Here is a 24,182-nt window from a genome sequence, read left to right as displayed (position 1 = left end):
CCTTGGCCCCTTTTAGTCACAACTGGAGCAGAAGCAGCTGGGATGCAGGGCAGCATGTCCCAAGGCTGCGCAGAGCAGAGGGGCCCTAGACCTGGCCTGTGAAACCATTTTTTTCTCCTAGACCTCTGGGCCTGTGATGGGAGCAGCTTCCATGAAGGTCTCTGACATGCCTCAGAGAAATTTTCTCCATTGTGTTGGTGATTAACATTTGACTTCTTGTTACTTATACAAATTTCTGCAACAGGCTTGAATTTATCCCCAGAAAATGGTTTTTTCTTTTTCTGTCACACAGACTGCAAATTTTCCAAACTTGTATGCTCTGCTTCCTCTTGAATGCACTTCCACTTAGAAATTTCTTCTGCCAGATACCCTAAATCATCTCTCTCAAGTTCAAAGTTCCACAGATCTCTCAGGTGGGGGCAAAATGCCACCAGTTTATTTGCTAAAGCATAGCAAGTGACCATTACTCCAGTTCCCAACAAGTTCCTCATCTGCATCTCAGACCACCTCAGTCTGGACTTTATTGTCCATATCACTGTAAGCATTTTGGTCAAAGCCATTCAACAAGTCTATAGGAAGTTTCAAACTTTGCTACATCTTTTTGTCCTGTGAGCCCTCCAAGTCTCTAGGAAGTTCCACACTTTTCCACATTTTCCGATCTTCTTCTGAGCCCTCCAAACTGTTCCAACCTCTGCCTGTTACCTAGTTCTAATGTCACTTTCACATTTTTGGGTATGTTTACGACAGTGCCTCACTCTCTGCAATAACAATTTATTGTATTAGTCTGTTCTCGTGTTGCTAATAAAGACATCACTGAGACTGGGTAATTTATAAAGAAAAAGGGGTTCAGTGGACTTACAGTTCCACATGGCTGGGGAGGCCTTACAATCATGGTGGAAGGTGAAGGAGGAGCAAAGGCTCATCTTATACAGCATCAGGCAAGAGAGTGTGTGCAGAGGAACTGCCCTTTATAAAACCATCAGATCTCATGAGACTTACTCACTGTCATGAGAACAGCATGGGAAAAACCTGTCCCCATGATTCCATCACCTCCCACCACGCCCGTCCTCCAACCAAATTACAATTTAACATGAGATTTGGGTGAGAACACCAAGCCAGACCTTATCAGTATTGGCCTTGGCAATGATCTTTTGGATAAGACACAAAAGCACAGGCAGCAAAAGCAAAAATAAACAAATGAGAGTGCATCAGATTTAAAAGTTTCTGCACAGCAAAAGAAACATTGGCAAAATGAAAAGGCAGTATACGGAGTGGAAGAAGCCATACATCCAATAAGGGGTTAGTATCCAAAATATATAAAGAACTCATACAACTCAATAGCAAGCAAACAGAATAACCCAGTTTAAAAATGAGCAAAGGACCTGAATACACATTTTTCTAAAGAAGACATATAGATACCCAATAGGCACATGAAGAGGTGCTCAACGTCACTAACCATCGGAAAAATGGAAATCAAAACCACAATGAGACATCACCTCACACCTTTTAGGATGACCAGTATGAAAAAGATGAAAGATAAGTCTTGGGGAGAATGTGGAGAAAAGGAAACAGTTTTATATATTCAAGGTGGGAATGAACAAAATGGAAAACAGTTTGGAGGTTCCTCAAAAATTAAAAATAGAACTACAGCCCAGCAGTCCCACTTCTGACTATATATCCAAAGGAAATGAAATCAGTAGCTCAAAGAGATCCCTGCACCTCCATGTCAATGACAGCTTTATTCACAGTAGCCAAGATGTGGAAAATACGTGATTGTCCATTTGACAGATGAAGGGTTAAAGAAATTGTGGTAGATACATATAGAGTGGAATGTTATTCAGTCTTTACAAAGAAGGCAGTTCTGCCATTTGAAACAATATGGATGAACCTGGAGGACATTCTGCTAAGTAAAATGAGACAGAAAAGGACAAATACTGCACAATCTCACCTACCTGTGGAATCTGAAAAAGTCAAACTCCTAGAAAGGAAGAGTACAATGGTGGTTACCAGAGGCTGGTGGGAGAGGTTGGAAACTGCGAGGTGTCGGTCAAAGATTGGGAACATTCACCTTATAAGATGAATGCGTTCTGGATACCTCATGTACAGCATGAGAACTATAGTTAATAATAATGTATTGTGTACTTGAAATTGGTGAAGAGAATGCATCTTAAGTGTTCACATGACAAAAAAGGCGATTAACTATATGAGGTGATGGATATGTTACTTAGTATAATTGTGGCCGTCATTTCACAATGTATGTGCCTATCAACACATCACATTGTGGCCAGGCGTGGTGGCTGATTTCTGTAATTCCAGCACTTTGGGAGACTGAGCCAGAAGGATTGCTTGAGCCCAGGAGTTCGAGACTAGCCTAGGCAATGCAGGGAGATCTTGTCTTTACAAAAAATTTAAAAATTAACCAAGCATGGTGGCATGTGCCTGTGGTCCCAGCTACTTGAGAGGCTGAGGTGGGAGGACTGGTTGGACCCAGGAGGTCAAGGCTGCAGTGAGCTGTGATTGCACCACTACACTCCAGCCTGGGTGACAAAGCAATATCCTGACACCCACACACCACAGCGTACTACCTAAATACACACAAATTCCATTTGTCAAGGACACTTCGGTAAATCTAGGGGGAAAAAAACCCCCAACAATATGATCTGAAGCAGTATTTTCCAAATGTGTTTTGACCGGACCTACAGATAGTTTTACATAATGACTTCCCCCACACATGTAAATATATGTGCACGTAACTGAAATATACTGTTCACAAGGGAGTACTCACATTGAAAACCGTGGCACACTGTGCTCCACTCCATTCCACGCCAGCCTCGTGCTGGCCCTGGCGCCCTGATGTGGCTTCATGGCCCGTTACAGGCTGCAGCCCCCAGCGGAGGAGCTCCGGTGCTGGGATTCACGATATCTCACGAACCCTCAGGCAGCCCTTGGAGTAGGCAAGTTCCTCTTCAGATGTAGCAGGGGTTCCGGCAGGTTGTGGCATTGCCGGTGGCATTGCCAGCAGGGACTCAGGTGAGCCCGACATTCAGACTCGGTAGGTCCAGTGCCGTTTCTGAGGGAGCTTGCATTTGAATTAGGGAGATGTCCATGCCGGGATGTCGAAGGACTGCGTGTGGTGGGGAGAAGTCTTGTTGGAGCAGTTATCCCTGGGCAGCTCAGCCTCTGCCAGAGTGGCAGAAAACTTTCACACGGGGCTGCCTCTTCCTGGCCACGTATGGGGCAGGCAGTGTGCCTTGATCATGGGGCCCTGCAGCAGAGCCTGGAGCCTCGTGATGGAGCGTCCAGCCAGCCACCTCTGGTCCTTTGAGGTGAAGCCTGTTTGGCAGTCAGGGCTGGTTGGACAGACAGGCGTGCAGCACCCAATTCTGAATCTTTCTGGCTGAGCAACCTAATATGTAAAGTAAGGCGGATGTGACGGTATTCCAGGTAAAGCCGGGCGCGGTGGGAGCTCCGTAAGTGCCGGTTGCCGTTACGGCGTGGTTGAAGCTGACTTCCTGTTGGAAGTAGCACTTGAGCTTAAGATTCTGTCTGGATAGTGAGTCCTTAAAGTAAGACACTGTATGTTTTCTTGTTTTAATAATGGCAGACAGCAAATACAGGCCGAGATGGGACCAGGCAGAGACTACAGGGAGACAAATTTAGCCGATAAGAGGTGTCTCCAGATAACCTGGAATGAAATAACAAACCCATGGCCAGATCTTAGGTTAGATTGAAGAAAAGGCAACACAACAGACATTGAAAAGCACATTTCGTGAACTTTGTTTTGCATTTAGAGTTTGAAAATGATAGAGAGGTGTAACTACTCCAAAGGTTTGTTCCCGGGATGGTTCTCGTGGATGGAAGAGGCGGGTGCCACGGAGGAGCACTTCCTGCTCGATACATGGGGAATTTAGGGGTCACACGGGACATGTGGTCGGAGCTGGGGAGTCCACTGGACAAACCGGTTCTGGCTTTGTCCACAGGCATGCCGCCATGCCTTCCAGCCCTCGGAACGGGTGTGGGCAGGTTTGGGAGGAGGAGCGTAGAGAGAACAGAGGGCAGGTGTCCACCCTGGGGGCCACCTGCAGGGCCGCACCTTGACCTGGCCCCAGCAGCCCCTTGCGAATTGATTCACAAGCAAAACCTCTTTTTTTAATGAGGCACTTTGGATACTGAGTATCAAACCCTTTCCATGGGGTTCGAAGGCAAACCAGTCTTCACTGAGTTGTGCTTGATACACAGACTTTTTCTCAGTTTATTTTTTATGCATTTAAGAATGCACGGAACATCCTCACATACTCAGAGGGGGTGGGATGAATTCTTCCCTCCTCCTTCGTCAGCACACAGTTTACTAAGGGCCTCTTAGGTGCCCGTCACAGCCTGTGCTGGCTGTTTGCATGTTCCCATGAGTGGGAGGTGTGAGCTCGTTGCTCGTACAGTCGAGAGTCTGGCCAGGAACGTAGGTGCTGGTGGTGACCCAGGTTCTGCATGTGTGGGGCTGTGCAGGCTGCCACCTGGAAAGGACCAGGGAAAGTCCCAGCGACCTTTGTGGATCCGTCAACTCGGTGGGAGGAAGTGGTGTTTCGCCAAGGCCTGAGAATGTGCAGGCCAAGTGATAGGAAATAGGCCACATCTCTCTTCGTCGTCATCTGCAAACTATGCATTTTATTGTAAGTGACGTGCCCTTCTAGCTTCAGTCCTGGTCCTGTGAAGAAAAATCCATCTCACCAGTCTCAGGCTTCTGTAGTTTATAGGAGCCTGAGGCTCCTGGGCTCAGATTCTTCTGAATTGTCTTTCTTGACCCTTTCCCTCTTTGCCTTGACATTTATCTCTTAACAAGAAACAGACACACAGAACTGTGATTGGTTAGGGAACCACCTGTCACTACTCTGCAAATATGTAGCCACCACCCATGGCTGTGTTTCCAGAAACCCACGAAGCTTCTGCTTGTGTAGTTGATTTCCTAGACTTCTAGCAAGATGATGTCTCAATCTGGTCTCTCTGAAAGCGAAGCCATGATGTCATCGCGCACCCATCTACCCAGATGACAGGTTTTCAGTCTGTCTGGCAATCACTCTTTAGGGCCCTCCATGCCCAGGCCTCCCTCCCACAGACTCAGTCAGTACCATGGCTCAAGTGCCACGTGACCTTCGTCCATTTCCCTGTGCTCTTCGCAGACTTCATCACAACCTTACAATGTTCTCTGTGATCTTCAGAACCCAAGAAGCATTTCTTGAAAACTTCACCTGTGAGAACTCGAAGCCAGGTTATTTTATAAAGCAAATCAATATTACCTCCTGTACTCTTTAAGCCTTTTTTTGCTGCTTTTTGAGTTATAGTTTTTCTTCATAGATCTAAAAAGTTACTTATAGAGCCACTTGAAACTCATTTTATTGTTTCCTCTGATAATATGACTGAGAAATATGAGCTTTTTCATAGAGCAGTATATCCCTTGGCCCACGCCAAGGCAGATATAAAATCAGTAGCATGCAGAGAAATTGAGTGGAGTAGCACACCATGATTTCCTGCAGGAAATACCCTCTTCTCCCCCACTTCTTTTATTCCACGCCTGGAGCAAAACTAGACTAAGGTGACCCATTTTCTTCTAGCCAGGGGAAGAAGGCATTGCGGTGATATGTCTGCAGGGAGAGCGTCTTTTAGAGCACATGCTCCTCTTAAGTGCAGGATGCTGTGCTGCTGGATGTGCATGTAGAGGCAAATGTTTGATTCGGCTTTGAATCTCTGCCACTTTGGAATTGGTATCCATTCAAATGCATATGTGTCTTGCTAAGCACAAAAAAAAAAAAAAAAAAAAAAATCTGTGAGGGGATTTGGGAAACAAGTTTTCAGGAGCACTGATTATGACCATCAGCTCCCTAGGACATGAAATGGATGCTTCAGAATGTCCCAGAGCTGTCCATGGCCATCGTGTGCATGTGCACCTGACTCTATAAATGCTCTAGAGTGTAGCATGGCCATTGTGTGCATGTGTCCTCAACTGACTGAATGCTCTAGAGTGTACCTCAGCCAATGTGTGCGTGTGTTCCCGACTCACGGTGAATGTTCTAGAGTGTACCTCAGCCATTGTGTGCTCGTGTTCTTGACTCACTGTGAATGTTCTAGAGTGTGCCTTGGCCATTGTGTGCATGTGTTCCATATGCACTGTGAATGTTCTAGAGTGTACCTCAGCCATTGTGTACGTGTGTTCCCGACTCACTGTGAATGTTCTAGAGTGTACCTCAGCCATTGTGTACATGTGTTCCCGACTCACTGTGAATGTTCTAGAGTGTACCTCAGCCATTGTGTACTTGTGTCCTCAACTGACTGTGAATGCTGTAGAGTGTACCTTGGCCATTGTGTGCGTGTGTTCCCGACTCACTGTGAATGTTTTAGAGTGTACCTTGGCCATTGTGTGCGTGTGTTCCCGACTCACTATGAATGTTCTAGAGTGTACCTCAGCCATTGTGTGCGTGTGTTCCCGACTCACTGTGAATGTTCTAGAGTGTACCTCAGCCATTGTGTGCGTGTGTTCTTGACTCACTGTGTGTGTTCCTGACTCACTGTGAATGTTTTAGAGTGTACCTCAGCCATTGTGTGCGTGTGTTGCCGACTCACTGTGAATGTTCTAGAGTGTACCTCAGCCATTGTGTGCGTGTGTTCTTGACTCACTGTGAATGTTCTAGACTGTGCCTTGGCCATTGTGTGCATGTGTTCTGGACTCACTCTGAATGTTCTAGAGTGTACCTCAGCCATTGCGTGCTTGTGTTCCTGACTCACTGTGAATGCTCAAGAGTGTACCTCAGCCATTGTGTACTTGTGTCCTCAACTGACTGTGAATGCTCTAGAGCGTACCTCGGCCATTGTATGCGTGTGTTCCAGACTCATTGTGAATGTTCTAGAGTGTACCCCGGTCATCGTGTGCATGTGTACCTGACAATAAATGCTCTAAAATGTACCATGGCCATTGTGTGCATGTGTCTTCAACTCACTGTGAATGCTCTAGAGTGTACCATGGTCATGGTGCATGTGTGCACCTGACTCTGTAAATGCTCTAGAATGTACCACGGCCATCATATACATGTGCACCTGACTCACTGTGAATGCTCTAGAGTGTACCATGGTCATGGTGCGTGTGTGCACCTGACTCTGTAAATGCTCTAGAATGTACTATGGCTATCATGTACATGTGCACCTGACTCACTGCGAATGCTCTAGAGTGTACTTCAGCCACTGCGACTGTATGTACCTGACTCTATAAATGCTCTAGAATGTACTACAGCCATTGTGTGCGTGTACCTGACTCTCTCAATGCTCTAAAATGTACCATGGCCATTGTGTGCGTGTGTCCCCACTCACTGTGCATACTCTAGCGTGTACCTCAGCCATTGTGTGCGTGTGTTCCTGACTCTATAAATGCTCTAGAATGTCCTATGGCCATTGTGTGTGTGCACACCTGATTCATTTTAAATGCTCTATGGCAGTAGTCCCCAACATTTTCAGCACCAGGGACCAGTTTCATGGAAGACAATTTTTCCATGGACCAGGATGGATGGTTTTGGGATGAAACTTCCACCTCAAATCATCAGGCATTAGATTCTCATAAGGAGAGCACAGCCTAGATCTCTCGCGTGCACAGTTCACAACAGGGTTCCCGCTCCTATGAGAATCTAATGCCTCCTGATCTGACAGGAGACAGAGCTCAGGCTGTAATGTCACTTGCCCACTCCTCACCTCCTGCTGTGTGGCCCACTTCCTTACAGGACATGGATTGATACCAGTCCATAGTCCTAGGGTTGAGGACTCTTGCCCTAAGAATGTACTCGGGCCATCATGTGCCTGAGTGAATGCTGTGAATGCTGCATTGAATGCTCTAGAGTGTACCAGAGCCATGCAGGGTGTGCACCTGACTCACTGTGAACGCTCTAGAGTGTTCCAGGGTCGTGTTGGGTGTGCACCTGACTCACTGTGAATGCTCTAGAGTGTACCAGGGTCGTGTTGGATGCGCACCTGACTCACTGTGAATGCTCTAGAGTGTTCCAGGGTCGTGTTGGATGCGTACCTGACTCACTGTGAATGCTCTAGAGTGTACCAGGGTCGTGTTGGATGTGCACCTGACTCACTGTGAATGCTCTAGAGTGTACTAGGGCCGTGTTAGGTGTGCCCCTGACTCACTGTGAATGCTCTAGAGTGTTCCAGGGTCGTGTTGGATGTGCACCTGACTCACTCTGAGTGCTCTAGAGTGTGCCGGGGTCGTGTTGGATGCGTACCTGACTCACTGTGAATGCTCTAGAGTGTACTAGGGCCGTGTTGGGTGTGCCCCTGACTCACGTGTATTTAGCATTGCTTTTGAGGGCTTGGGGAGGGAAACCTCCCTTACTGCCTGGGAGTGGCCATGGGGGTTTCTCAGCTGAGGTGACAGTCGCACTCTGTGTGGCGTATCAGGGTAGCCAGTGGGGCCTCTGAAGATTCTCGTGTGGGGCCTGGAAGTGGTATCTCAGACTGGTACCGTGCAGGATCTTGCTGGTTGTAGCCTTTTTGTGACACGTGGTTTCTGAATATCTGGCATCAGATTTGACCCGTGATGCTGGTGTGTGCCTCCCTCTATGGAGCATGTTGCTTCACAGAGGGCGGCTTCCGCTTCTCCACTAATCTCCAGTGGGATATAACATGCACCTCTTTGTACAGTGCTTTTACATGAGTTTAACTCAATTTTTAAAAAAATTTGGATTAAAATCTTAGCTATCTGAAATATTTAGGGTTATTCTTTTTAATTTTTGTATTTGTTAATTGACAAATTGCAATTGTATGAGGTTACTTGTCTTGAGTTTTATTAAGCACCTATGTTTAACCTCAATAACATTAAAACATTTAGATGAAAACTTTTCAAAACGTATTTTGATGTTTACTACTTTTTAGCTAGAACTTCCTGCAAGTAAACCCCAGTGATTCTTGGCCATGACTAAGAACAGTTCCTTCCACAAACTAAGACAGTGCTGCTCTTACTGCTTTGTGAGTACACGCTAGTGTTTCAAATTCCATCCAAAACCAACTGCCCTGGGTTATGGAGTCTTATCAATTCCTGTATTTTTGCTCCCTTCCCCCCAATCTATTTTGCTCTGAATTAATCATCTTTTATAGCTTGCTGAATCACTTACATTTCTGTTTAGAGCCACCCGTTTTCTCTCCTTGTCCACAATTTTGTTCTCTTGTGGATTTAGAAACCAGATGATGACACAGGTTGGGACTGTGGGCAGTTGGAAGGGGCACCTTTATCTTCTGAGGAAGGGCTTGAGGACAGTGTTCGAGGCTTCAGAGTTGTCCAGTGGCCTTTAAAACATTGCCTCATTCTAGAGTTGTTGGCTCTTTTCCAAATCCAAATGTACTAACGGTGATAACTAAATTTATTTTAAAATAGTCTCGTTTGTTAATATGACATCTTCACTCTTACCTGGAATTCTTCACTCTTACTTAGAATTCATCGACAGGCATTAAGTGTTGTGTGCCCCAAAGGTTGCCGGTCATTGTGGGGAACACAGAAGAGTTTTAATATGTGGGGTGTATGATTCAGAAACCTTTGCTCTATTTAGAGACACTGTAGTCAGATATTCATGGCACCAAAGGAAGTAGCCAAGATTGGTTGCATTATTAAAATTGGTCTGTGGGAAACATGTGGATAACTTATGAGCTCTTAACTTTGATTCATAATTAGGTAGTCTTTGACATCAGACTGGCTAGTTCTCATCCTGCGATGTGTGAGTTAGTTGGGAAGGGAATCTCTGCCTTTCTGGAGTTTCTACTAAAGACCCCAACTGTCTTGGTGCTGACGTAGACTGCACCTTGCTGGTCCCACTCGGAGAAGTCACTGTCACTGCACGCGCTGGCATAGCCCACACGGATACTCCTTGCTCCAGCCTTTTGCTTGCTTGTTTTTGTTGGGAAGCCCATGTGAGTTCTAAGTGAGATCTGCTGGGGAGCTTATGAATCCATCTCAATTTACTGCCCGTCATATAGAAAATGTTCCACACGGGGTCAGTGCATTACCCCACCAGCACAAGATCCGTGGGCTGCCCATGACATCCTTCTCTCCCTGCATTCCTTTTGTTCCTTGGAATTCATTGTCGAGCTGTTCAAACTCTACCTATGCTTACCTGCAATAACTGGGCTATGGAGAGAAGTGTCATCATTTTGCTCCAAACAAGTATCTTCACCATTAGGATCAGCCATTGTCTTAACTGGATGTGAGCAGTGGGTTTTGGAGCAGGTTTTTCAGCATCCTAACGATAGAGTTTTGGTCTTGTTTACTACATATTATGTGTTTATTATGATTATGATTAGATAAGATACAATAAACTCTTGGTCTAATGTAGGCGTGATGTGCCTTTGATCCAGTACTGTGAGCTTTCTGTGTGTTCCTTAAGCTACAAATGAGAAAGATTGTGGTTTTGAATGATGTTAATGTGATTACAAGTAATAATAGCTCCATGGACAGTCTCGAGATGATGGTGTAAGGGAGGTATGCTTGAGGGTGCCCCCAATCAATTCGTATTGTGTTCTGTTTAAAAAGAAATAGTGTGGCCGGGCGCGGTGGCTCAAGCCTGTAATCCCAGGACTTTGGGAGGCCGAGACGGGCGGATCACGAGGTCAGGAGATCGAGACCATCCTGGCTAACATGGTGAAACCCCGTCTCTACTAAGAAATACAAAAAACTAACCGGGCGAGGTGGCGGGCGCCTGTAGTCCCAGCTACTCGGGAGGCTGAGGCAGGAGAACAGCGTAAACCCGGGAGGCGGAGCTTGCAGTGAGCTGAGATCTGGCCACTGCACCCCAGCCTGGGTGACAGAGCGAGACTCCGTCTCAGAAAAAAAAAAAAAAGAAAAAGAAATAGTGTAGTACCTTATTGATGTCTTTAATTACTCACAAGTTAAAGCACATGGAATGAAATTCCCTTCTTTGTAAATAAGCGTTTAAGAATTTCACCAGAGAAAACAGAGATCCATATTTGCGACCACACTGAAAAATTCTTGGTCTCTTGATGGCTTTGTTGCAGAGGTGAGAGGATTTTGGTCTTCGTGGAGTAACTGAATACACATTGTATCATTTAGGATGGCTTTGGCTGCAGATGATGGGAAACTGTGGCTCCAACTGGCTCAAACATTAGGAAATGGCCTCACGTCACAGGCAGGGCAGACCCTGAGCCTGGTGTGGCCGGTGGCAGCCCCTCTGCCCTGCTCTAAACTCTGTCCTCCCATCTCCTCCAGTATTTTGCCATTATCCTTGCGTGCCTAAGGAATCGCTGCAAAGGATGTGGGCATCCTGTGCAAATCACCTTCTCCCCTCTGCCTCCCTAAGACTCTCCACCCTCCAGCCCCCACAGGCCTCCCTCACGTCTCGTTGGCCACTGCTGGTCAGTGTCCATTCCTTAGTTCCTGATGAAGCCCACGTTGGTGAGTGTCTTAGCTTGGGCTGCCATAAAAAGCACCACATACTGGGTGGCGTCAACATGAAAATGTGTTCCTGGGGCGGGAAGTCCGGGATCAAAGTGCTGGCTGATTCATTTCCTGGTGAGGACTCCCTTCCTGATGTGCAGACAGCTGCCTTCTCCCTGTGTCCTCCCGTGATGGAGAGAGACAGAGGAAGCCTGCCCTCCAGGCCTCTTCATCTCTTCTTATGAGGGCATGAGTCCCATTGCGAGGGCCCCACCCTTATGACCTCCTCTAACCCTAATCACCTCCTAAAGGTTCCATTTCAAGTACAGACAGTCCCTGACTATGGCTTCTTGACTTTACAATGGCATGGAACCACTATGCATTTGTAGAAATTGCATTTTGAGTCCCATACAACCATTCTATCCAATCCATTACATGAGATATTCAGCACTTTCTTATAAAAGAGGTCTTGTGTTGGATGATTTTCCCAGCTGTAGGCTGATGTGAGTGTTGTGAGCGTGTTTAAGGTAGGCTAGGCTGGCTCTGACGATGAGTGGGCTCTGACATTCACTGCATTTTCAGCTCACAGGGTTTTAAACTTACGATGGATGTGGGGACATAGCCCCCGTGTACATCGAGGATCATCTGCAGCGTCACACCGGGTGGGGGGCTAGGACTTTCACACATGAATCTGGGGAGGGGGGCACAATTCGGTCCATAACAGTGAGACAATAAAAGTGTTGTCAGCATTGCCAGATGACAATGTGATAAATACTCTAGCGACTACAGGCCAGGAAAAGAGTTCCTGCGTCACGAAAAATGTGTATCACAGCTCTTAGCTACCAGCCTGGCTATCTCAAATGTTTATGTTAACATTTGGTACTTCTCTTTCTCTTAGTGTCGTGTGGGAGCCAATGGGAGATGGGAAGAAAATCATTTCATTGGCCGATAACCATATCCTGCTGTGGGATTTACAGGAAAGCTCAAGCCAGGCTGTGGTGAGTAAAAGGAACAACACAGCGTTTGTTTTTGTATTTTTAAACGAAACCGCATGTTCTCACTCATAGGTGGGAATTGAACAATGAGAACACTTGACACAGGGTGGGGAACACCACACACCAGGGCCTGGGGTGGTGGGAGCGGGGAAGGATAACATTAGGAGATACACCTAATGTAAATGATGAGTTAATGGGTGCAGCACACCAACGTGGCACATGTATGCGTATGTAACAAACCTGCACGTTGTGCACAGGTACCCTAGAACTTAAAGTATAATAAAAAATAATAAATAAATAAATAAATAGGGCCTTTGGGCTAAATTCAGAATATAATTCTTGATTCACAACAGTTTAGAATTTTGACCTTAGTTAATGAACAGACTGAATCATCAATCAAAGAACTGAGTGATGGAGTCTTTAGGTGAAAGCTGTTTAGATGTCACTCAGGGCTTGCGAGATATGACGCACAGAACCAGTTGTTTGCAAAACATCTGCCTTTTGCTGCACTTTGAGCAAAGGAGGGAGTGGGGTGCCCAGGAGTATTTTCTACTGTTTCAAGCGTGCTGTCCTTTTGATGAATGGATTCTTAAAGTATATTTGGGTAAAATCATACTTTAAGTAGGAGCAATTATAACATTTTAATTTCACAGTGGTGCCTAGCTCTTTTCATGCGTTTGCATGAGTCATGAAAATAACGTTTAGCACTTTCTTTGGGTTGAGTTTTGCTTTTAAATATGCATCGTTTGAATACTTTGTCTCTCACAGCGTAAATATTAATATATATTTTTCATATTTGATTTCTTAAAATTTTCTGCTTTAAAATGTGGTTTTTACATGCATTCATAATTTCATTGCGTTTGTTTATGCCAAAGTAACCACTTTAGAAAAGAGAAAAGGGAAGAACTTTGAACTGATAGCGCTTACAATGTCATTTATGCCTCGGGGGCTGCGTTGCCTGCACACAGTCAAAGGGATTGCGCAAGCGTCCATTGGATAGATTTCTCCAGTGATGGCCTCATCTTATATTTATTTGTTCCTAACATGTTTTTTTTAGCTCTTCTCCCTCATGGTGCCTTAGAATATTAATAAGTCCTTTCCTCACCCCTCTAGGCTGACGAGGTGGCATGAATAATGATCCATCATTATTAATAAGTGGCACAGAAGTAAGACTTAAAAATGTTAAATGTCCTGTTAAAGCTTTAAACCTCTGAATGGACAAAAGGGAGTCTCACAGCCTTCACTGTGGAATTAAGTGTTGGGCATTCACCCAGAGCATCAATGGTATTTAAGGAAGAGATTTATTATTTTTATGAGAAACTTTAAATATAAGGCATAGCTCCATGTCTTGGAGCAGAATGCAAATTTCACACAAACTTTTCAGATAAAACAGGAAACTTGAATCATATCTCATGCCTGAGATTGACCCCTGTGGACCACGCCTGCAGGCTGGGGAGATATGTTCAGTCTCCACCTGCCGGGAGATTTGGCAGAGTCCTGGGCATGGTCGAGGGCGATGCCTTCCTTGTCCCTTCCCTCTCTGCGTTTTCGCGGGGCGTTCCCACTTCACTGTAAACCTCCAGGAAGAAGGAGGAAAATACTTTCCTATTAAAACGCCAGGCTCATGGTAGGCTTTACGCAAGACACTTGGGCAGAGGGCCCAGCTCCTGGTGTAGACACCTGGGGAGAGGGCTCTGCTCCTGGTGTAGACAACTGGGGAGAGGGCTCTGCTCCTGGTGCAGACACTTAGGCAGAGGGCTCCACTCCTGGTGTAGACAACTGGGGAGAGGGCTCTGCTCCTGGTACAGACACTTGGGGAGAGGGCTCAGCTCCTGGTGTAGACACTTGGGGAGACGGCTCTGCTCCTGGTATAGACACTTGGGCAGAGAGCTCAGCTCCTGGTGTAGACACTTGGGCAGAGGGCTCAGCTCCTGGTGCAGACACTTGGGGAGAGGGTCCTGCTCCTGGTGTAGACACTTGGGCAGATGGTCCCGCTCCTGGTGTAGACACTAGGGGAGAGGGCTCACTCCTGGTGCAGACACTTGGGCAGAGAGCTCAGCTCCTGGTGTAGACACTTGGGGAGACAGCTCTGCTCCTGGTACAGACACTTGGGCAGAGAGCTCAGCTCCTGGTGTAGACACTTGGGGAGAGGGCTCACTCCTGGTGCAGACACTTGGGGAGATGGCTCTGCTCCTGGTATAGACACTTGGGCAGAGGGCTCAGCTCCTGGTGCAGACACTTGGGCAGAGGGCTCAGCTCCTGGTGTAGACACTTGGGGAGAGGGTCCTGCTCCTGGTGTAGACACTTGGGCAGAGGGTCCTGCTCCTGGTATAGACACTTGGGCAGATGGTCCCACTCCTGGTGTAGACACTTGGGGAGAGGGCTCAGCTCCTGGTGTGGGAAGAGCTGGCTGGAGCCTTTTGCACACCTACTGTGCTTGCTGTCTCAGGGAGGTTGCCAGGGAGAAAGGAAACCCCAAGTCCCACTCGTTAGGATGTGGCAGGTTCTCATCTGCCCCAACTTTGGAGACCTATTCTGTAATCAAACTGTGAATGCATCTTCAGAGCCTCGGTCATCTCAAATGGATTTCATGGTAGGGTGATTAATCTGTAACTTATTTTCTGCAGAGATCAATTTAGTTTTCTCTCCCCCTTTTTTATCCACTGTCAGCAGTTCTGTCAATATCACTTTGTGACCCTCCACTACAGTATTTAATACAGAAACCTTCCTATCGATTTCAGCCATCTTCACACCCAGCTTCTCAATGTTTTTTTATTGTTTGAGGATATTGCCTTCTGTGGTGAATCTAATCTCATGCTCACTGCATCATTACCTTTTGCAATTAAATCGGAGATTCCTTGCCATTTATAATCATTAGCAGAACTCAGGGGAGGCCTGGAGTGGAAGGTTCCGTGGGGGCCACAGACCCCAGTGAGGGCAGAGGGATGGCCGCCCTGTGTCTGTGCTTGCTCATTCATCTTCGCCTCTCCCAGCTTTCACTCGCCGTGAAATAAATAGCTTCTGTCAAGGAGCCGACAGTAAGCCAGAAGAAGGAAGCTTGCGTGAGGATTCGCTGCCACCTCTGCCTTCTGTTCACGCAGGAGAGCAGGAGCTCCTTGAAGGTGGCCATCTAGAGAGTGCCATCTGCTCGGCGTGACACACAGCACCTCTTCGAAGGAAGGGAGTGTGCTTCAGGAACGCAGTGTTTCTGTTGGAAAGTTTCTAATCAGAGGTTTAAAATGTACCGCAGGAGGATCAGATAAACAAACATAAGCTGGGGGATGCTCCTAGCGACAGCAGCAACGCCACGTTCAGGGTGTCTGTAAATGCAAACAGCGTTTGTGTTTTGGGGACCAAGAGAGCAATGGGCAGAAGCCGAGTTTAATGTCAGGGCTTGTGGGGAGGGGCTCAGAACTTGGTGGGCGGTTGGTGGGTTCTGTGGCCCCTTGCCAGTGCACCTTGGAAAGCCTATTCTGTTTTCATCTTTTTTGTTCTCCAAACTGGAAGAGACGCGGTGCAGAGGAAAGAAAGAAGCTTGTTTTGTTAAAGTGGAGAACTTCGTGTGTAGAACCTGACCACTGGTTCTAGCGGCCACCCTCCTGTTCACAGCAACGTGCCCATAGGTGGATTCGATTGTCTTTTTGTTTCTGATATTTTATTAAAATTTTATTTATTTATTTTTAAACTTTCGTTTTAGGTTCAGGGGTACATGTGCAGGTTGTGACGTAGGTAAATTGCATGTCACAGGGGTGTGGTGTACAGATGACTCCATGACCCAGGTAATAAGCACAGCACCGATGGGGAGTTTACAGTCCTCTCTCCTCCCATCCTCCACCCAAACTATGCTCTCACTTAGAAGTGGGAGCTAGGCCAGGCGCGGTGGCTCACGCCTGTAATCCCAGCACTTTGGGAGGCTGAGGCGGGTGGATCACCTTACATCAGGAGTTCAAGGCCAGCCTGGCCAACGTCGTGAAACCCTGTCTCTACTAAAAATAAAAATAAAAATAAATTAGCCAGGCGTGACACGCGCCTGCAATCCCAGCTAGTCAGGAACCTGGGACGGAGAATTGCTTGAACCTGGGAGACAGAGGTTGCAGTGAGCCAAGATCACACCACTGCACTCCAGCCTGGCGACAGAGCGAGACTCCATCTCAAAAAAAAAAAGAAGGGGGAAGTAAACCCTGAGAAGACCTGAACACGGAGAATGGGACAGCAGCACCAGGACCTCCTCAACTCGCCTGCGGACATTGTTTTCTTGTCTAGAAATCAAGCATGCTCACCCCTGCGTGTGGCTGTCATTGCCGTGGGGGTGTTCAGGGGCACCTCCTTGTCCTAGTGTCTGTCTCCTGTCCTCTGTGGCCTCTGTGGCAGTACAAACCAGGACAAGCCTCACTCCCCAGCCTCTCTGTAGCCTGGTGTGGCCATGGGACTGAGTTCTGGACAAACAGATGTGGGTGGGATGGGTGCGTTCACCCTGAATGAGAAGACGTTCCCTTCGCGTTTTAGGTCTCTGCTCCTGAGAAGTGGAGGTGGCTGGCAATGTTCTTCCCTATTCTGTCACTTTTCTTTTCCTCTTTTTTTTTTTTTTTTTTTTTTTTTTGAGACGGAGTCTTGCTCTGTAGCCCAGGCTGGAGTGCAGTGGCCGGATCTCAGCTCACTGCAAGCTCCGCCTCCCGGGTTTACGCCATTCTCCTGCCTCAGCCTCCCAAGTAGCTGGGACTACAGGCGCCCGCCACCTCACCCGGCTAGTTTTTTGTATTTCTTAGTAGAGACGGGGTTTCACCATGTTAGCCAGGATGGTCTCGATCTCCTGACCTCGTGATCCACCCGTCTCGGCCTCCCAATCTTTTCCTCTTTTTAGTAGGGTCTTTTTCAGAGTAAAAGTTTCTCTCTCTTTTTTTTTTTTAAGAACAGTTTTAAGTTCATGGCAAAATTGAGTGGATGATACAGAGATTTCCCACAGCCTCCCCCACTCTCAGCATATCCCCCGCTGGTGTGGGACTTTTGTTGTCACTGATGAACCCACACGGGCACATCACCGTCACCCAGAGCCCCTCGTTGACATCAGGGCTCCCTCTTGGTGCTGGACGTTCTGTGGGTTTGGACAAATGTGTCCTGACACCTGTCCTCCACTGTGATGTCACACAGAGTTGTTTCACGGCCCCGAAAATCCTCTGTGCCCCAACGATGATTCTTTCCTCATGCTCTCCCTCCAAGCGCTTTGCAAACCCGATGTTTTCACCATCTCCATCGTTTTGCCTTTTCCAAGATGTCACAGAGTTGGGACCATACAGTGTGGATGCTTTTTAGATTGGTTTCTGTCCCTTAGTCATAAGCAGTGAAGGTTTCTCCAGGTCTTTTCATGGCTTGAAAGAGCATTTCTTTTTATCACTGAGTAATGCTCCGTTGTCCGGAAGGTTCTCCATGTCGATGAAGTTCAGTTTGTCAGTTTTTCCTTTTATGCATTGTCCCTTGTCCCAGGGCTGAGAGCTGAGATGACTTGGATGCTGAAGATCGTCTCCTGCTTTCTCCTGAGGGGCCGATCGCTGTGCATTTGACAGTGACGTCATGGTCCACTTTGGTTAAGAGGCACAGGGTGTCTGGGCCTCCTTTCACCACCCTCGCGGTGTGGGGGACACGGAGTCCAGGCTTCCCTGTTGTGGGAGTAGCGTGGACATGGTTTTTCTGGGCTGCTTGTCTGGAGTACATGGTTACTGTCTAGGGGTTTTGTGTCCTACTCAGCTGCCCCTTTTTGAAAACGTGGCTTTCAGTGGGCTCTTCTGGGGCCTTACTTGGTGGTGTTTCCTGGCTGCCCGCTTCTTCAGCTCCAGGTCTGGAGTGAATGAGGCAGAAGGAGACACCCACCGCGTGTCTCTTCATGCCCCTCGTGGGCCTGCCCTCTCTCTCCAACTTTCGAATCACCCTCTGTTGTATGTGCAGTGTCCAGGCTTTCATTGTACTTAGTGAGAGAAACACGGAATGGGTGTACGCTCTGCCTTCCCAGGAGCAGGCGTCCCGGAAAAGATGGTGCCAGTCACCCGCTTCCACTAGTTGTTCCTGCTTCTGGAGACCTTGATAATGTGAGAGCTCTTCCCTTGTGCAATTAGAGGGAAGAATCTAAACATTCCAAATGAGCGTGCATGGACCCCGTGTGTGCCGTCATTCCCAGGCTGGAGGCCGTGTGGGGAGGAGGAACACGGGAGTGGGGGAGCAGGGATGGCCCCAGACGCCTGCACCTGCCAAGAGCCTCACTCATGCAAGAACCTGCCACAGGCCTCGCGCATGGAAGAAGGACCCATCACGGGCCTCACGCACGGAAGAAGGACCCGCCACGGGCCTCGCGCACGGAAGAAGGACCCGCCACGGGCCTCGCGCACGGAAGAAGGACCCATCACGGGCCTCACGCACGGAAGAAGGACCCGCCGCGGGCCTCATGCACGGAAGAAGGACCCGCCACGGGCCTCGCACACAGAAGAAGGACCTGTGGAGTGTTTCCTGGGGAAGTCAGCCACGCCCCAAGCATACCAGAATGCCATGGCTAAATTCATTCAACAGATACTCAGTGAGCTCACTTTGGAGAGGGTAGTAAGGACTTTTCCCAACACATGGTCATTTCTCACTATTTTTAAGTAGTTCTTTTAAACAGAGACACAGACCTCGTCGTCATATAGTTGGGCCCCTCCCAACTGACAGATGAGGAAAGCTAATGGAAGCAGAGGAAGTTTCTGAAGGTGACGTGGTCTGAGTGCCAGATTTGGGGCTGCAGGTCAGGTCTGATGCCCTGGGAGTGAGTCCCACCCAGGCACAGAGGTGTTCACAGCGGCGCCTGCCTGCCCAGACCTCTCCTGTCCTCCTTCAGGTCTGTGAGGTTCTCAGATAACTTGCTCTTATTTGAGTATCTTGAATGATCAGTGACATTTTGTCCCATGAGCGTGAATTTGGTTTTTGGAAAAAGTTAATTGGAACAAAATCTGGAAAATAAAATAGGTAGGCAAGCTTTGCAAAAGCTGATTAGTGGAAAACGGGTTAAAACCACATGAAGACGGATTTCCTTGTGAGACTCATAAAAAGACATTCCAAAATATTTTGAGCAGAGACTTTATCATTAAAATAAATGTCACCTTTATAGCCAGGGGTTTCAGACAATGGCCAGTGAAATTTATGTTTTGGACATTTGTTTTATATATATATTATATATAATATATATATATATTTGGATATTATCTTTAAGAAAATATGTAGTCAGTGATTTACTAAGTTGCATATTTTGATATCATAGTATAATTTACCAAGTTGCATAGTTTCAATATCATAAAACTACATTTATAGTTTGATTTTGAAATTTTGGAGCTCACTAGCATTTTCTTTTTAGTCTTCCACTCAGATCTTGAATAAAATTCATTGAAACACAAAAGTGGCTGGGTGCTGGTGGCTCTGGTTGCTAGAGAGCAACTGAGCGTCTGTTTCCCGAGCTCTTCAAAGACTTCTTTCTGGTGATACAAAACAAATTGTGTGTTTTTAGAACCAGGCGTCTTTAAGAAAGAGGAGCCGCTCACCCTGGGGAGCTTCGGCACAAGCTCTCTATCAGCACCCTGTTCTGAGTGCCTGCCATGTCTGAGGGCCACCTGAGCTGTGACATGCTGCTGGAGCTTTGATGGCCAACACAGAGCCTCCGCCTTTTCTAATGTGCCATGCGGTTATAGGGCCTGCAGTATCTAGATGATGCATTGAATGTAAGATTTCAGGTTTTGCTGGAATAGCTGGGACAGGCGCGGGTCAGTGGAAGGTGCACAGAGTCCAGGACGACCTGAGCTGGGGGCAGCGAGGGAGGCCCGGAGGCGGTAAGTCCTCCAGTAGCTGGGGTGGCAGTGCAGCCTGCAAAACCAGGTCCCCTTCCTGCCACTCCTTAACAGTGTGACCTGGGACATGTTCCTTGGCCTGACCAAGCGTCAGTTTAACAGTGGAATTACAGGTTACAGGAGAACAGCGCTTCTCACAGCAAGCACTTAGTGCGTGCCTGTCGGGTAGATGGACGGGCGGATAGGTGGACGCGTGGATGGGTGCATGGGTACATGGATGCGGATGGAGCAGCTGTAATACATGATCTCCAACACTGGGCCATAGGCGAAGGTCACCCAATAGGAGGGTCACCAAGAAGACCCTCGTGCAGAGGCAAGACAGAACTTGAGGTCCCAGAAAGCAGTCTGTGTCTCCTTCATAATTAAATGACTTTCCCCAAAGTCAGCAAGTGATCATTACATTTCAGACACGAGGGATCCGGCGTGCTTTCATGACGCGCTGCTCCCAGTGTTTTCTGCCCTCATTATTCTTTTGAAAAGATCTTTTTCCCTCTCCCAAGAATTGCCTCTAATTAGACCCACCTCTCCAACAGATCACTAATGTTTAATTGGGGTTGCAGAGATATTTTTTATAGTTTAGTCTATCTTGGTAAAAAAAAAAATTCAGATCTGTACTCATGGCCTTTCCAATTTTGAGTGTGTAAAACTGAGGTCAAATCTGCATTTTGGGGTTTAAGACACACAGTTTTTCTCCAGAAACAGAGCTTAGATTTTGGTGTAGCAAAGGAGGAGTGAAAAAACCCTTTTAGTTCTATTCTTCCTACAAATAAGATCCTTTTAGAAATAAACTAAAAATAAGTTTAAAACATCATGTCCTGTCACCTAATGGGGACAGCTGATGCCCTGTGTACATTTTCTAATACAGGAAGGCGCTACTCTTCCAGGAGGCCACATTGCAAACTCTCATGGGGGTCAGCTCTGTGCACCTCAGACATTGTCTCCCCAGGAGATGGTGCCCTTGATGGTGTGTGGGAGCCTACAGCCTGCTGGGACTCTGTGTCCCATTCAAGCTGGGTGTGCAGCATCCCTCAGGGCCAAGGGCCTACCTGCTGTGTGACCCTGGCAGGACCCACCTCCACCCTTTCTCTGGCCCCTGGTGCTACCAGCTCCTGCCATCTGGAAACAGGAGCCCCGGCAGCCAGGTATCCCACCACAAGAGCCTGGGGTGTCCTGCCAGGAGAGCCCAGCCCTCCCCAGATCCTCTTCCTTTTCTTTTTCTTCTGCATCCTGAAGGTGGCGCTGGGCCTCAGGGACTGCAGCAGATTTCATTTCTATCGCCTCCGTCAGACCCTAGTGCTCCAGAAGGCAGTGTCAGTGTTCGCCCTGCATAAAGACCGCTCAGAACTCTTCTGAATGTTCCAAGGTGCTGTTTTTTGAGTCATAGTAAAGACGAAGAAAAACATGTTTATGATGCCTGCCACGTGCTAAGCACTGTCTGGACATTTGACATGTATTATCTCCGTTAATCCTTATAACCCTGCAGGGTGGATTCTTTAATATCATCATGCTGTACGTGAGTTATGGGAGCTGAAGCCAAGCCCCAAAGAGACTAAGTAATCTGCCGATGGCGCCTTACTGGGAAGCAGAGCTGAGATTCAAGCTCGGGGTATTCACGTTCAAAGCTGGGACTGGAATTCCCAACCAGAGATAGGGAAGAGAAGTTTCCAGAGGTGTCACTGGCATTCTCAAGTGGGCGTCACAGGTGCAGCAGTTAGGATGTATTTGGCTGCAGGAGACAGGGAATGACTTAAACAATGAGGAATCTTTATTATCTGCTGTAACAAGAAGTATGGAAATAAAGTGATTCAGTGTCTCCACAGCATCAAGGCCTCAGTTGCTGTGCATCTTTCCACTCTGCCGTATCCACGTGTGACTGCTTTCTGCCTTCGTGACTGCAGGGCAGCTGCAGCAGTTCCAGCCATCACATGCAGACTCCCACAATTCCTGTGCAGAGAAAGCAGATTTCTCTGCATCTCTGTTTGTAAGGAAGGCTTTCTTAGAGGTGCCTCTGTCCAACTGTCAGACACAATGGCAAGTCATGTCTAAACTAGTCATTGGTGAGAACAGTTTCCTCCTGCTCGGCTCAGAGCAGTGTCGGTCCCTGAGGATGGGACGGGAAGGGGCTCAGGGTGGGGTGGGCATGGACATTTTGTGAGCCAGCCCCTCCCGCCTGCCATGCAGCCCAGGGTGCACAACCTGGGACACGCCTGCACCAGGTGCTTCGTGTGTCCTGCGCCCTGGAAACGCCTTGCTGTTTCTTCACCCTGCTGTTCTCTGGCCGCGGTGAGAGGGTGGTGCGTGCCTGCCTCTGCTGGCCCTCCAGTTTCCTTGGTATTGGTCAGCGTGCAGGTGTTAGGGTCTGCTGTGAGCACAGTTCTACACGTAGTAGGGTCTGCTATGAGCATGGCCTGCATGTAATAGGGTCTGCTGTAAGTGCAGCCTACGCGTAGTAGGGTCTGCTGTAAGTGCAGCCGGCACGTAGTAGGGTCTGCTGTGAACGCAGTGCTGTGTTCTCTGTGGGTTTCCTGTCCTCCAAATCAAGCCACCCTTGTCAGCTCTGTGGCTGTTGATGACAGGAAGTACAGCTTTTTGTCTTTCAAATTCTTGTGCTGAGACTCTTCTTAGATATGCTCCACATGAACTGCTAAAGACGATGCCAGGCACATCATTCTGCTCGTTAGGAGGTGTATTCTTTTGTTCGTGTCCCGGCATTAGTAACATCTCCCTTGAAAGTTTTGTGGGCGCCTTTAATCATTGCTTTTGGACCGGGAAGCACTGAATATTCTTCTTTAATGCTGAAAAAGATTACCGCATGCATCGCGCCCTGTGGAGTTCTTGCTGAGTTCTGTCTCCGTGTCCCCAGGAAACCAAAAAATGTGATTGATTAACCTTACAACTTACACTGTACCGTCTGCCCTGAGTAGACCCTCAGAAATTGATGGTGAAATATCTTTCAGGCTTTTATTAAAATTTACCTTCCAGACTTCTCTGCACCTGTGAGCGTGAAGTTTTCAGGGCCTGGGAGTACAGGCATTAGCATGATCAGTGGAGTGGAGTCAGGAGACATTTCCTGTTTCTGCCTCCGGCTGGCTGTGGCCACAGGCAGCTTGCCCGTTCTCCCTGGGTTCTAGTTTTCCCAGCTGTGGAGTGACGGGGGCCAGAGCCCGCCTCTGAGCTGCTGAGATCCAGCAGGGTCTCCCCTTTTCTGGGGGCGTCTCCCCCTCACCTCTGGTCAGTGCCTCGTGTTAGTTGTCTGTTGCTGGAACAGATGACCTCGAAGTGCTCAGCACGGCCCACGTGTGTGACCTCAGCTTTTGTGTGGATAACCTGGAATCCAGGCACACCTCAGCTGGGTCCTCTGCTTGAAGCCTTCCTCGCACGAGGCTGTGGTCTCAGGGTCAGTGGGCTGGGCTTGCTGCTGGTCAAATGTGGCTCCTTCTGGGCCACTGGACTGAGGGCCTGGATTCCTCTAGCTGTTGGCCAGAGACTGCCCTCAGCTCCTGGCCATGTGGCTCTGCAGTGTGGAGCTTGCCTCATCCCAGCCAGCAAGATGAAGCCCAGATCTCTTCTCATCTAATCCGCCGAGGGATCCCACCCTGCTGTGCTGGTTAGAGGCCAGCCCTGCTCTGGGGCAGGGACTCCACAGGCCACCAAGTCCGGGGGCCGTCCTAGACGCTGCTGACCTTGGGCCTCTTCTGCCTGCAGCTTCCCTGGTTTTCAGCCGCCTCATGTCACAGCTTCACCTCTGCCAGCTCTGCTTTTTTTAATCTACCCTCCAGCTGGAGGAGGCGCCCTGACCGTGGGCTCTCCCGCCCGACTCAGTGCTGTGCTGTTCTGGCCTCTTGGCCGGATCTGTTTTGTCTCTGACTACCGGCACGTGGTTCCCCTTCAATCAGGTTTATTTAC

At 48.0% G+C, this 24,182-nt stretch overlaps 1 protein-coding gene across 2 annotated transcripts in view; it reads left to right on the top strand.

Moving 5' to 3' along the window:
• EIPR1 (EARP complex and GARP complex interacting protein 1) overlaps positions 1–24,182 on the top strand; it is a 176,196-nt gene that overhangs the window by 138,837 nt on the left and 13,177 nt on the right. For both annotated transcript variants that reach the window (XM_038006508.2, XM_007971618.3), the window contains one exon: positions 12,321–12,420. In XM_038006508.2, the coding sequence (XP_037862436.1) occupies positions 12,321–12,420 (100 nt within the window). The remainder of the gene's footprint in view (positions 1–12,320; positions 12,421–24,182) is intronic.

This window comes from Chlorocebus sabaeus, chromosome 14 (assembly GCF_047675955.1).
Source record: "Chlorocebus sabaeus isolate Y175 chromosome 14, mChlSab1.0.hap1, whole genome shotgun sequence".
NCBI lineage: Eukaryota > Metazoa > Chordata > Mammalia > Primates > Cercopithecidae > Chlorocebus > Chlorocebus sabaeus.
This window is presented reverse-complemented; position numbering and strand designations above follow the sequence as displayed.